At 65.1% G+C, this 12,333-nt stretch overlaps 2 protein-coding genes across 2 annotated transcripts; both read left to right on the forward strand.

Annotated features, from left to right (window-relative positions):
• Nucleotides 1–700: 700 nt before the first annotated feature.
• On the forward strand, nucleotides 701–2,958 carry MNEG_8389 (hypothetical protein; the record flags this gene model as incomplete). Its single annotated transcript, XM_014043137.1, has 5 exons — nucleotides 701–1,226; nucleotides 1,555–1,660; nucleotides 1,840–1,984; nucleotides 2,410–2,485; nucleotides 2,831–2,958. The coding sequence occupies 5 exons, from the start codon at nucleotides 701–703 to the stop codon at nucleotides 2,956–2,958; spliced, it is 981 nt and encodes a 326-aa protein (XP_013898591.1).
• A 2,472-nt stretch (nucleotides 2,959–5,430) lies between these two features.
• MNEG_8390 (alpha-glucosidase) lies at nucleotides 5,431–11,826 on the forward strand (the record flags this gene model as incomplete). Its single annotated transcript, XM_014043138.1, has 15 exons — nucleotides 5,431–5,700; nucleotides 5,869–6,318; nucleotides 6,537–6,629; nucleotides 6,898–7,011; nucleotides 7,219–7,304; nucleotides 7,551–7,601; nucleotides 7,858–7,971; nucleotides 8,325–8,487; nucleotides 8,706–8,881; nucleotides 9,106–9,250; nucleotides 9,538–9,718; nucleotides 9,969–10,070; nucleotides 10,290–10,549; nucleotides 10,828–10,948; nucleotides 11,462–11,826. 15 exons carry the CDS (start codon nucleotides 5,431–5,433, stop codon nucleotides 11,824–11,826), a joined length of 2,691 nt encoding a protein of 896 aa, XP_013898592.1.
• Nucleotides 11,827–12,333: the final 507 nt, after the last annotated feature.

Below are 12,333 nucleotides of genomic sequence, written 5' to 3' on the forward strand. Positions count from 1 at the left end.
TACCGCAGCAATTCATAGGGGTCGGGGCGCTGCAGGGCGCCGCCGCCGGCGCCGCCGGCGTCCCGCAGCCGTCCCCAGGGGCGGCCGTCGGGGTGCCCGCCGCGGGGCCGGCGGCGCGGGCGCCGGGCGCGGCGTTGCAGCTTCTGGCGGGCCTGCCGGTCTGGGAGAAGGCGGCGCTGCTTCAGAGGGCCATCGTGGAGGGCTGGCCCGAGCTGCAGGTGCTGCCTCGGACCAGATCTGATCAGACCAGACGAGGCGGACTCGAACGTGCATGCCATTGCTCCGCCAACCCCCAGGCAACAGCAGAGTGTTTGCTGCTGCACAATGCCACGGAACATCAAACACTTCCTGCCCGGTTCGCTTGTCCCTGCCTCCCACACCACCCCACGCCACGGCCTCACGCGCTCAACCCCCACTCAACGCCGCAAACCCCCCATCTTGTCGGCCGCAGGTGCAGCAGCTGCTGTCGCTGTTGACGGATGAGGAGATCAGCGCGATCAGATCGGTCCACGCCGCTCAGATCATGCAACAGAGCCGACAGCCGGGCCCCGCCGCCGCCGGCCTCGTGCCGACGCTGCAGGGGATGCCGCCGCCGCGCCCGCCGGCTGGGCCGGGGGCCCAGCAGCAGCAGCAGCAGCAGCAGCAGCAGCAGCTTCTTGGTGGAGCCGCGGCAGCGGCGTCGCAGGCGATGCAAGCGCTAATGAGCGATACCATCGGTGCCCGTGTCGTCCCCATTGAGGCGGCGGCAGCCACCGCCGCCACCGCTGCTGCCGCCGCCCCCTCCTTGCCGCCCCTCTCCGCGCCGCCCCTCGGCAGCGGCAGCTTCGGCGCCCGCAGCGGCAGCGCGAGCGGCAGCAGCGGCCGCAGCGGCGGGCGTCTGGTGTGCACGCCGAGCGGCGCGCCGCTGTGCGCCTCTGGGGATGTGGATGCGATCATCGACACAGCCGCAATGCAGGCCGCGTCGGCCGCCGCAGCATCTCATACGGTCGCGGCTGCGGCACGCGCGGAGGCCGCCGGGTTCGTCGTCCCCATACGCGACGCCGGGCCTGGCGGCCCGGGCGCGGGCTCCGCCGCTGGTGGCGGCGCGGCGGCGGTGGCGGCGGCCGAGTTTGATGCGGTGTTCGGGGCCGGCGACGGCGCGCCCACACTGGCGGCACTGTTTGGCGGCCAGGCGGGGGCGGACAGGTCCCTGGACTCTCTCAGCCTCCCGAGCATGCAGGACCCTGGTGGGTGGCGGTTTCGGGCGGTTTCTTTGGTTCAGTGCCTGCGAAACACCCAGCCGCACGTGCTGCTGGTTGTCGGTTGGATTAGTCAGGCCTGGATGGTTGGGGTCAGGTGGTCGGCACCTCCTCAGCTCGGGTGACGGCAAGGTTCACAAAGAAGTTGCAAACAGTGCTGATGCCATCGCCTCCAGGACCCAACCCATCGAGCGTAAGCCCACCCAGCCTGCAGGGCCCCGGTCGACATGCTTGTTGCAGCCCCTCTCAATACAATATGCAACTCCACATCATTTTCCTCCCACTTCCGCCACTGCACCCGACCGCCGCGCGCCAGACGGCTGGGCGGAGCTGCTGCGTGACCTGCGTCGCTGGAGCTCCAACACCAGCCGCAGTAACCCCTCGTTCAACGCGACAGACTGGATCCCAGACATCATAGGGCGGTGAGCGGCACGCCTTTGGGGGCCTGCGGGACCTTGGGATGGCTACTACTTTTCCAACGCTGATATGCGTTCTGCGTGACTGCAATCACAATCTGGGGCTCCAGGGCAAGCGCTCCTCTCTCAAGGATATCACGCCTGTCACCCTCACTGATGCGCACCCATCAAAATCGGCTCCACAGAGTGGACGAAGACGAAGAGGCGGCGGCTGCGACGGCGGCGGCTGCGGACGGCACGGCTGGTGGCGCGGCCCTGGCGGCGCAGCGTGCCAAGCGCGAGCGGTCTGGCGGTTACAACACGCGCGCGCACCAGCAGCTGCTCGCCCAGGTGCGGTGCGGCGGCGGCTTTAGCTCCTTACAACATACAGATTTTTGCTTTGTTTGATGCACATACGTGGCTGCCATCTGCGATCGCGACTTGCGTCCTTACAACGGTGTTGCTTTCGTTGTTGGACAAGATGGGTCCGACCCACGGAGCTAGCAACTCGGGGCACGCTGCTCCATCGTCGCACCTGGTGCCCCTGCCCGCCCATGCACAAAACGTGAACATGCAGCTCCCATCCATCCACCTGCCCGCTATGCAGCCCCCCTCACATGTGCGCTTTCCTGCGCGCGCCCGCACCCACACACACATACACACTCATGCACGCGCGCAAACACACACATACACACACACACACACATTTTCTCTCTCACAACCAATTACACACATATGCGTGAATATGCGCCAATCAACTAATCAACCAATCGCAGGCCACGGTCAACGATGACTCATTCAGTGCAGACACCCTGAGAGCCATGCTCAGGGGTGATCACGCGGGCAGCATGGGTGGGTTGACCGCTGTTGGCGGCCTGCTGCGTTGCAACCATTGACTCCAACAGCCCGCCCTGCTCCCATGGGGGCTGGGGGCGACTGCCGTGCCCCTGTCTGGTGATGCTGCCGCTCTTTGTCACAAGTGCAACTTTGTGCTGCCTTGCCGGGGTGAAGTGCGTGTCCAGACCGATCTGCACCAGCATTGCAACGGCCCATGTCGGTCTCACCTGCACGCGCGCACTTACACACGCGCACGCGCGCGTGCGCGCACACACCTACCAACACACATGCATACGCACTCATTATCACGCGTCAAAAAATCTGCCCAAACCTCACCGCACATCGCAATCGCAAACGCAGGCCGCCACATGCCGGCCCTGCGCATCGGAAGCGCCCAGAACGACGCCGCGGCCAGGGCCGCCGCGATGGCCGGCCGCGTCACCCCCCACGACAAGTCAGGCCCAGGCGGGGGCGCCGCGCGCGGCTGACTGCGCTTCACCTGGGATGCTGCTGCGCAGGACGCCGCAAGGCGGAGCGAACGGAAAGCGCGGTGGCGGCTCTGCTGCGGGGCCAGCCAGCCGCGGCCACAGTGCAGGGTGCATTGGACGGCGGCCAACGCTGGCAGCGTGTGTGACCAAGGCAGCGCTGCAGAGTGCGCGCTTCCGGTGTGTGGCCGAGGCGGCCTGAAGGGGCGGCGCACGCGGGGGGCACTGCCGCGTTGCGGCTGCCCGCCACACCTGAGCCATGCAGCATTCACTCAAGCCCCCGCACCGGCTGACCCCCAGCTGCTTTGTAGGGTGCCGCGTGCGTCGTCTGTTGCGCGTACGTCGCCCTGGGCAGCCTGCTATTGCCCACTGCCGTCACTTTGGAGCGGAATAAAGAATGGCGATTGTGCAGCCTCCTGCCCTGCTTCCGCTGCGCGTTGCTACCCTTTCTACCCTCGCATGCCCAGGCCGCACTGCTGGGCTGCAAACCGGGTCAAATTGGCACAGCTTCAAACCAGCCACACCTGACGACACCAGTTGAACTTCCAAAATCATGACCATGCCCAACTTTTGCTGTTTTCATTCTGGCTTGGCGCCGCCTGCAAGCCCCAGCCGCCCTCGCCCTGGCGCACACCACAAGCGCGCCCATGGAGCGCCTCAGCGGTCCCCCACATGCGCGCCCCGCGGCGCCAGATGGACAGCCCTGACCACGGGCACCGCATGCGCGGGCCCGAACGCGATCCCTTTGTGTTGCAGCACATTGCAGTTGTACGAACATTCTCAAAACTGTCAAGCAACCTCAAACAGCCCTTGCGCTGCGGTGGGGACCAGTAACAGGCTTCCCACAACTCTCGCTCTCAGGCACGTGAACATGGCACAAAGGCCCTCAGAAAATCGGGTTTCAGCTTGCAGCCACGCCTGCGTCCGCCGAGCAAATCCGCGGGACAAGGGACGGCACGGGTCGCAGAAGGGGCAGCGGCGTCGCAAAATAGCTGCATCACACGCGCAAAAATGGCAACGTAGAGGATCAAGCAGAAATTCCAAATCCCGCCTCAATGAACGGCTCTCTCTCTCTCTGGCTCATAAAATTGAACTCGTCTGCTCAGCGGTGATCTGCACGGCGGCCGTAGCAAGCTGTGCAGCAAAGGGCGCTAGCGGCTGCATGCCAGGTCAAGGCACGCTGTCGCGCATGCCACTCGCAAAAATTGAGTCCATGTCGTGCAGTCAGCCCATGGACCATCACATGCGTCCGCCATCAGTTGAGGTAACCGCTCCCCTTGCAGCGGCTGCACAGCACCAGCCCGGTGCCATTGCACACCCGGCACGCGCGCGGGTTGCCGCTGCGTCCGACAGGATCGCGCCGCGGCCGCGGGGAGGCCCCGCTGTCCTGTGACTTGACCTTGCCCCTCTCGCCGCTGCCCTCGCACGCGAAGCACTTGATGCCCCCGGTGCCTGGGTTACAGGGTCGAGGTTGGGCAGCACGAGAGAGGGGTTGGGTGGGCATGGTGGGGGCTTGCGCCGATGGCGGCGCAGCCGCCAGAGCTGTGGCGCAGGGCGCCGGCTTTGAGGAGCTAAGGACTTGCGCGGGCGTCTATGTGCCATGTCACGCACGAGCGGGCTTTGGGGCACTGGGCCACGGGGCCACGACCCTGGAAGTGACGCTCGCCGTACGGGTGGGTTTTCGCACGGGTGTGTGTGCTTTCTGTGTATGCGCACAGTCAGTCAAAATATAGGACACACGATTGGTCCCGAGCGGCCCCGAGCCGCTAACAGCACCAAATAAGTTTCATGTTTCCCTCAAACAAGGTGCAGCCGCGTTTTTGACACCAGGTGCAGCACATGCACAACCACAGGCACAAAAAGTCAGCGGCCGAGGGCGCCTGCGCAGGCGCGAGCGGCGGTGGGTACAGCACTCTCTGTTGACTCACCCATGCAGAGATCACACGGCACCGGGTCCCGCTTCAGCCCGCTGTACAGAGCGATGCCCACAGCAGCCGTGATGGCGCTGCCCACAATGACATCCTGCAGCAGCCCCGGGTCGGTCCCTGCCACCGTCCATAGAGCAGGCGGCAGCGCGCCGCAGGAGACGGGGCCGCTGCCGCCTGGGGAGCCGGTGCGCGGCCGCCGCGGGGTCGCGAAGGCTCCGCCGCGGGGCGCGTGGTGGGCGCAGCTGCAGCGGCGCGGCGGCAGGACTGGCGCGGCCCCGAGCTGCCGCGGCGGGGCGCCTTGGGCGCAGGCTGGCCGCTGCATTGGGTCGATGTGAATGTGAAGCACCGGTTTCGGGGCCAATGGGATATTCGCCGCTCAAGATCGAGGTGCCTTGCGCGTCGACTTCAGTCTGCGGCTTCAAACGAAGGTGGTTTTTATCAACTTATCGCGCCAGCATATAAGATAGACCGTGAATACATTATCAGCAAGGCGCGGCAACTCGGCTGCTTTGAAAGCGCGCCGTGGCGCCCACACATGAATGAGGCCATGACCGCCCCGGCCAACGGCCTGCACGCGCGCGCCCTCGCTGCGGCGCCCGGCGCGATCGACGCCTCCCTCGACGCCGGCTGGACCGCGCGCGTCCAGCCTGCGGCGGACGGCGTCGTGCGAGTGCTGTTCGCGCGGCGGGGGCGGCAGGCTGGCAGCGGCGCGGGCGCCGGGGGTGGCGATCTGGGCGGGGGCAGTGTTGGGGGTGATGGCGATGACAGGGAGGTTGTTGTGCCGCGATCATGGACAATCCTGGCGCCAGGAGAGGCGGTGAGCGCCGCCAACGAATGACCATATGTAGGGCATGCCTCGCGGTGCATGCGGGACAGGGGGTAAAGACGATCGCTTCATTGTTGACGGGCCGGGCTTGACGCGCGTGTTCCCGCCGCCGCGCCGCAACCACTGCGCACGCGCGCGCCCCCGGCCGGTCCCTCCAAGGACGCCCCCCTCGCCGGCCGGCCGCGCCTCGCGCCGCCGCCCGGCGCGCCGCGATTCGTCCGTGTCAGCGCAGCCCCCTCCGCCGCTGCTGCTCCTGGTGGTGGCGCGGGGGCGGCGCCGGCGGCGGTGGAGGCGGACGCGCCCGGCGGCCTGAGGGTGCGGGTGCAGGCGGCGCCGTTCTCCATCAGCTGGTATCAGATCACACCAGATCACCAGCCCCCGGCCCTCGCAAGCCAGGGCAACGCAGACGACGGCGCCGAGGATGCAGCGGGCCACCCGGCCACGGACGCAGAGGGCGCCGCCGGGCGTGATGCGGCGGCAGCAGCTGTCGAGGGAGGCGCGGGGGTGCGCTTCATTGCGGCGGACCGGTCGTCGCGCCCCTACAGCTTCGGCTGCCACGGCGGCCCCGGCTCGCTGTGCCACGCCATGGCGCGCCATGCAGGCGAGTCGGTCGGGGGCCTGACCATCCCGAATCCATCCGATCCCATCAGATCATAGAGTGCACACGTGCCATCGCACATCCACACGCGCCCCTGCGTGGACCGTCGCTCTGCCCCTTGCGGACCTCTCGAAGCCATTTTTATGCTGTGTTTATGTAAGCTCTCACGCTGGGCGCGACACTCTGTGCGTAACCCCCAGGTGACCGTTACTACGGACTGGGTGACAAGACCGGGGGCCTGAACCTGTCGGGCCGCCGCCTGCGCGTGGCCATGGCTGACGCTCTCGGGTATGACCCGCAGAGCGGCGACCCCCTGTACAAGGTCGGTTGGTTGGCAGTTTGATCTATTGAAGGCATGTTGGGTTGGATTATTGGTTGGTGTTGAGTTGCGGTTGACCTGCTTGTTGGTTGGGGGCTGTAATCAACTGTCCCTCAAGTATGGGGGCTGCTGTGGGGTTTGAAAGAGAGGGCCCCTCCCCTCGGGGCGGCCGCGCGTGTTGGGCCTCCCACCATGCCATGCCTCCGCAGCCTCTCACTTGCCAATATTAACATGCCCCATTGCCCGCCAACATCACATCCCCGTGCCCCAGGCCTGGCCATTCTTGGTCGTCCGGGACGGCGCCACCGGCTGCTGGTACGGCCTGCTGTACGACAACCTGGCAGAGGGCGCCTTTGACCTGGGCTGTGAGCACTCAAACTACTACGTAAGCCCTGATCGCGCACAACATGGTTTGACCGGTCAACGGGTCGAAATGCACAGCTGACGCAGCTGGTTTGTCTGAAGAGAGCATGCATCAGGGTTGCCTTCCTCGGGCCCTCGCCTTGCCGGCCACCCTTTGACGCAACGGCGGGAGTGCCCCAACTATTGGCTTTCTTTTTGCAACCCCTGCTGGACTGTTTCGTGTCACCAGGGCCTGTACCGTTACTACGAGGCGCGTGACTGCGACCTGGATTACTACTTCATCGCGGGGCCCACCCTGCCCGCGGTGCTGGCCAGGTGCGCGCCTAGGGCTGCTCTTACCAGTGTGCCCTCCAAGCCACATGTCGCGTGCGGGACCACGGCCGGGACTGCCGCCCGCCTCGTCATCTAAAGCTCATCAGAGCGCTCAACCCGTTGCCTGCGACGTCCGGGGCTACAGCTGCACGGCTTATCCAGCCTCATGATGCGCAAAGCCCAGGCGGCCTTGCTCCGCCGCTCCTGTCCCTGCCTGCTCAGCCGCGCCGCTGGCTGCTCCCGCCGCAGGTTTGCCGCCCTGACAGGCCACATGGCGCTGGGCCCGCGCTGGAGCCTGGGGTGAGGCCACGACCCTGGCGTGCGCGGCGACGCCTGCCTCGCCTGCTGAAAGCGACAGCAGGCAGTCCCCGCGCTCCTTTTTTGGATAAGTCGTACGAATTGGTAGGAACAGGCAGATCCTCAACACCTCAACTGCATTGCAACCATTAATCTTCCAGTCCCAACTCAGTCAATAGCGAGGCTCTGCCCGTTCTAAACCCCAGCTCCTTCTAATTCGTTGAACCCCCGCCGTTCCCTCTCCTCCCCGCGCCCGCAGCTACGCGGCGACCGCCATGCCTCTGGCGGACGCGCCGGACGCGCAGGTGCGGATAGAGGCGTTCCTGCGGGAGGCAGCGGACCGCAGCATCCCCATCAGCGCCTTCCACTTCGGGTGAGTGCGTGCGCGTGCGGGCGCGTGTCTGTGCTTGGCATGGCAAGGCGCGCATAGTCGGCCACCTGCCCCTCGCAAGTGCTGCACGCAGCAGTATGAAGTGCGCACCTGGACCTTTTTGTTGTGAGCTTTTGATTTTGCTATTTGAACTTTTGACGCTGGAGCTCCTGCTGACTGTCTCTGCTTCACCCCAACCAAACACAAACAAAAAAAGCACACATACACTCAGGGACGCACATGCGCACACATGCACACACACACACACACACACACACACACACACACACACACACACGTGCACACACCTACACTCACCATTCTCCCGCCACAATCCCCACGCTCCCGCTGCCCAGGTCTGGCTACACCTCCATAGGCAAGCGCCGCTACGTCTTCCACTGGAATACCCGCAAGTTCCCAGACCCAGGGGGCCTCGCAGCCAGGGCGGCCGCGGCGGGGCTGCGGCTGGTGGCCAACGTGAAGCCCTGCCTGCTGGACGACCACCCGCTGTTTGATGAGGTGCAAAGGGGGTGTGGCTGTATGGTTGCCGGCCAGCTGAGCGAGGTTTGGGAGAAATGGCGTTGTGAAGGAAACAGAAGAACAGCAGCCAAGAAAACCAGCTCAGCCGTCATGCAGATATCAGGCCAGCATTGCAAGATTGGCCACATTGCAAGATGTGGCCCAACTCGAATGCGACCAACCCCATGCACGCTTCGGCTGACCGCACGCACCGCCAGGCCGCCGCCACGGGCGCTCTGCTGCTGGACGGCTCCAGCGGCGCCCCCAGCATGGCGCCGTTTTGGGACGGCGACGGCGCCCACGTCGACTTCACGGCTGCGGCGGGCGTGGCGTGGTGGCAGGCGGGGCTGCGCAAGGCGCTGTTCTCAAACGCTATTGCCGGCGTCTGGAACGAGTGCGTGGCTGGAAGATCTTAAGGGTTTTTCCCGTATGACACGCACAACAAAAAAAGTGCACGTCAATCCTCTAAAGTGCATGCTGCTCAGAGAGGGTGGTACCAGCTCGGAGATTTTACAAGCCTACTCAGAAAATTTGAACCCGTCCCCGAAGCGTTTTGTGCCAACCAGCGTGACCGCCATGTGCGTGCCTCCCCTCCCCCTTCAACCGCGCACCCCACAGCAACAACGAGTACGAGCTGTGGGACGAAGGCGCCGCCTGCGCCTGCACCAGCGGCGGCGAGGACGGCGGCCATGGGCCCCTGCGGCTTCCGCTGGTGCGGCCGCTGCAGGCCCTGCTGATGGCGCGCGCGTCGCACGAGGCGCAGGTGCGTCGCCGGGTTTCGCCCCAAGATCTCCAGCATCTCTTCCGGGCATCGCCATCCTTGTTTCCCACCAGCACCACTACACCCAGTTCTACCCGCCTTGGCTGTCAGGCCGCGCACTGTGCCCCCAGCCATGCACGACGTGCACGCGTTGCGCAATACGGCCAGTCCTGCCCGAGAAGCCTCCGGCTGGCACCCCTCTGCGCTCCCTCGCTCGCATCATCAGCGCAGTTCCTCTCTTCTGCCGCCCGCCTTTTTGCACCTGATGCGCACCGCACCAATCCCCCCAGGCCGCGGCCGCGCCGGAGGAGCGCCCCTACACCATCACCCGCGCCGGCTGCCCGGGCGTCCAGCGGTACGCGCAGACCTGGAGCGGCGACAACACCACCTCCTGGGGCCACCTGCGGTACAATCTGCGCACAGGGCTGCAGATGGGGCTGTCGGGGATCGCCAACATCGGCCACGACGTCGGTGGGTCAAGGGTCTCCTGATTGGCTGCGCGACGGGGCGTGTTGGATTGGTTTCCTGCTGGTTTCTTGCACTTGGGCCGCTCTTGTCCTGTCGTCTGAAAGTTCCTTGGACATTTGAGCAGAATCAGTGATGAGGTGTGTGCTCGACGGCATCAATTTCATCACCCTAGCACATGGTTGCCCCATGTCCCACTGCCACATCAGCATGCATCACGCCCAACCTTAATCACGGTTCTGTACCCAACCCGCAGGCGGCTTTGCGGGCCCGCCACCGAGCGGCGAGCTGCTGCTGCGGTGGCTCCAGGCAGGATGCCTCCACCCCCGCTTTGTCACCAACAGCTGGAAGGCCTGCGGTGCGGTGGTGCCGCCGGGTGTCATCAATCAGGCCGGGTGGACGTTTGAGTCAAACGCCGCTCAGCACCATCGCAGCTGCCGAAGGCAGCGCACGCTCCCAAGGCAGCGCGTGCTCTCATGCGGCAGCCGATCCTGGTCCGTGCGGCGCTCTTCAGCCCAAGCAGTTTCACGCTTTGACAGCTCTCACACCCGCACACCGTCCGGTCCCACACACCCAGGCACCGTGACATCACCCTGGATGTACCAGGAATTCACACCCGCCGCCCGATGGGCGGTACGGCTGCGGTACCGGCTGATGCCCTACCTTTACTCATGCTACGTGACGTCAGCGCTGACGGGGGCGCCCGTCGTGCGCCCCCTATTCTTCAACTTCCCCGAGGATCTGGCCTGCTACGACGATCTGGCAGCCGACCAGTTTATGGTGGGGCCGGCGCTCATGGCGGCGCCGGTGGTTCAGGAGGGCGCCAGGGAGGTGCAGGTGGGTGTTTGCTTTGCCTGCCAAAGTGATCAAGCCGAACCATTCTCGTGAGGCAGATTTGAGGCTTGTTCTTGGGTGTGCTCATTTGGTGGACCTGCACTATAGCTTCCAGTTGGCCACAACGCAAGTCTATGTTGCATCCCCCTGGTTGCCCGCATCCCTACCCCTTTCGCAATGGATGCCATATGCAATGGCGCCAAAACCCATTGTATGACAGAGAGGGGCAAATCACGACTTGTCGCCGCTGACGTCACGATTCTGTTCACATGCCCCGCCAGGTGTACCTGCCAAAGGGCCCCCCTGGGTGGTACGACTTTTACAGCGAGCAGTACCATGAGGCTGGGGCCACCATCACGGCCGCGGCGCCCCTGGATCGCATTCCCCTGTTTTTGCCGGCGGGTGAGGGGCTGCAGCGCCTGCTCTGGTCCCTTGAACCTGCATCCTGCAGAGGGGTGCCAGCATCCTGACTTTCAAGTCCATCCTTCTTGCTCGATCTTTGGGTTTTGGCGATGGCTGATGTGGATCCATAGCGCTTTGCGTGGTGATGCGTTCCTACGCCTTTGTTGACTCGGTGGACATTGCTGGCGGACGGCAGCGGTTCGTGAGCCCCATCCCTCCAGCACCTCATCATCATCACACCCTCCTGCCTGGATCCATCGGCCTCCTCGACCCGCCCAGGCGCCGTCCTGCCAATGACGTCAGATGCCCGGTGTTACTCACGCCTCCACGACGAGCCGTCGCGCTGCCTGCGCGTCTTCCCGCCGCGCCCAGCCGTGACGGACGCCGCGGCGCCGTCTGACAGCAGCATCGGGGGTGGCGACGGCGGTCCAAGGGAGGGGCCGCCAGGGACGGCGGGCTTCACGATGTTTGAAGACGACGGGTTGTCACCAGCGCCCCATGCCGCGCTTGCAGCCGCACGCCGCGCGGCCGTCTCAGCGGCCGCTGCCGACGGCGGCTACTGGATGGGGCCGCCGCAGCTTGCCGAGCTGGTGCTGCCGGGCGGCGCCGCGCTGCGGTTTGACCTGACGGCTGCGCCGGGGGAGGTGGGGGTGACGGTGGCGGTTGCGGGCGGTTACAAACTGCCGTACGACGTCATGACCATCGCCCTGCCCGCGGCGGACGGGCGGCGGCTGGTCCTTGAGGCGGTGCGGGTGGACGGCGGCAGCGGTGGAGAAGACGAGGGCAACGCAGCGGGGACGGCGGGCAGTGCCAGCCGGCTGCAGGTGCCACGGCTGGAAGCTGGGTCGTTTGAGATGCACGATGTGATTTGGCCGTGATGGCAAGCGCTCCCGAGATCCCGGTTGCCAAGCCCTTGCGGGCCGTCTGCAGTCGCGGTGTCAGCGCTTGCATGGCTCTGGGTGGTGGCCCCTCGTGTTCTTAAGGTTGAGGCCCTGCGCTTTACATGGTGCGCACCAACCAATGATATGCAGAGTTTCAAATGCGGCATGCCCATAATACCTGGAGTCTTGACGACTCTTGCTCTTCCATGTGTCATGCTGTACTGCGCTGCTGGGGCTTTGTGCAGGAGACAGATACAGTCGACAATTGCTTACATTTCAAGGGTTAATTGACTACTGCGCAAGCACTGTTTGTGGGGTAAACATTGGATGCGCATGGCACAAGCAATGAGGAATCAACCCGATGAATCGGAGGGAGGCCGTGTCGTATGAGAGGCGGGGAGATGCTTGGAGGGAGCTGTGGGGTGGGGTGGATTAGGGTGCAGGGGATGTATCACCTACACGTGCATATGAAACAGACAAGTCCTGACCTGTGGTGCAACAAAC

Source organism: Monoraphidium neglectum (genome assembly GCF_000611645.1).
Source record: "Monoraphidium neglectum strain SAG 48.87 unplaced genomic scaffold scaffold01589, whole genome shotgun sequence".
NCBI lineage: Eukaryota > Viridiplantae > Chlorophyta > Chlorophyceae > Sphaeropleales > Selenastraceae > Monoraphidium > Monoraphidium neglectum.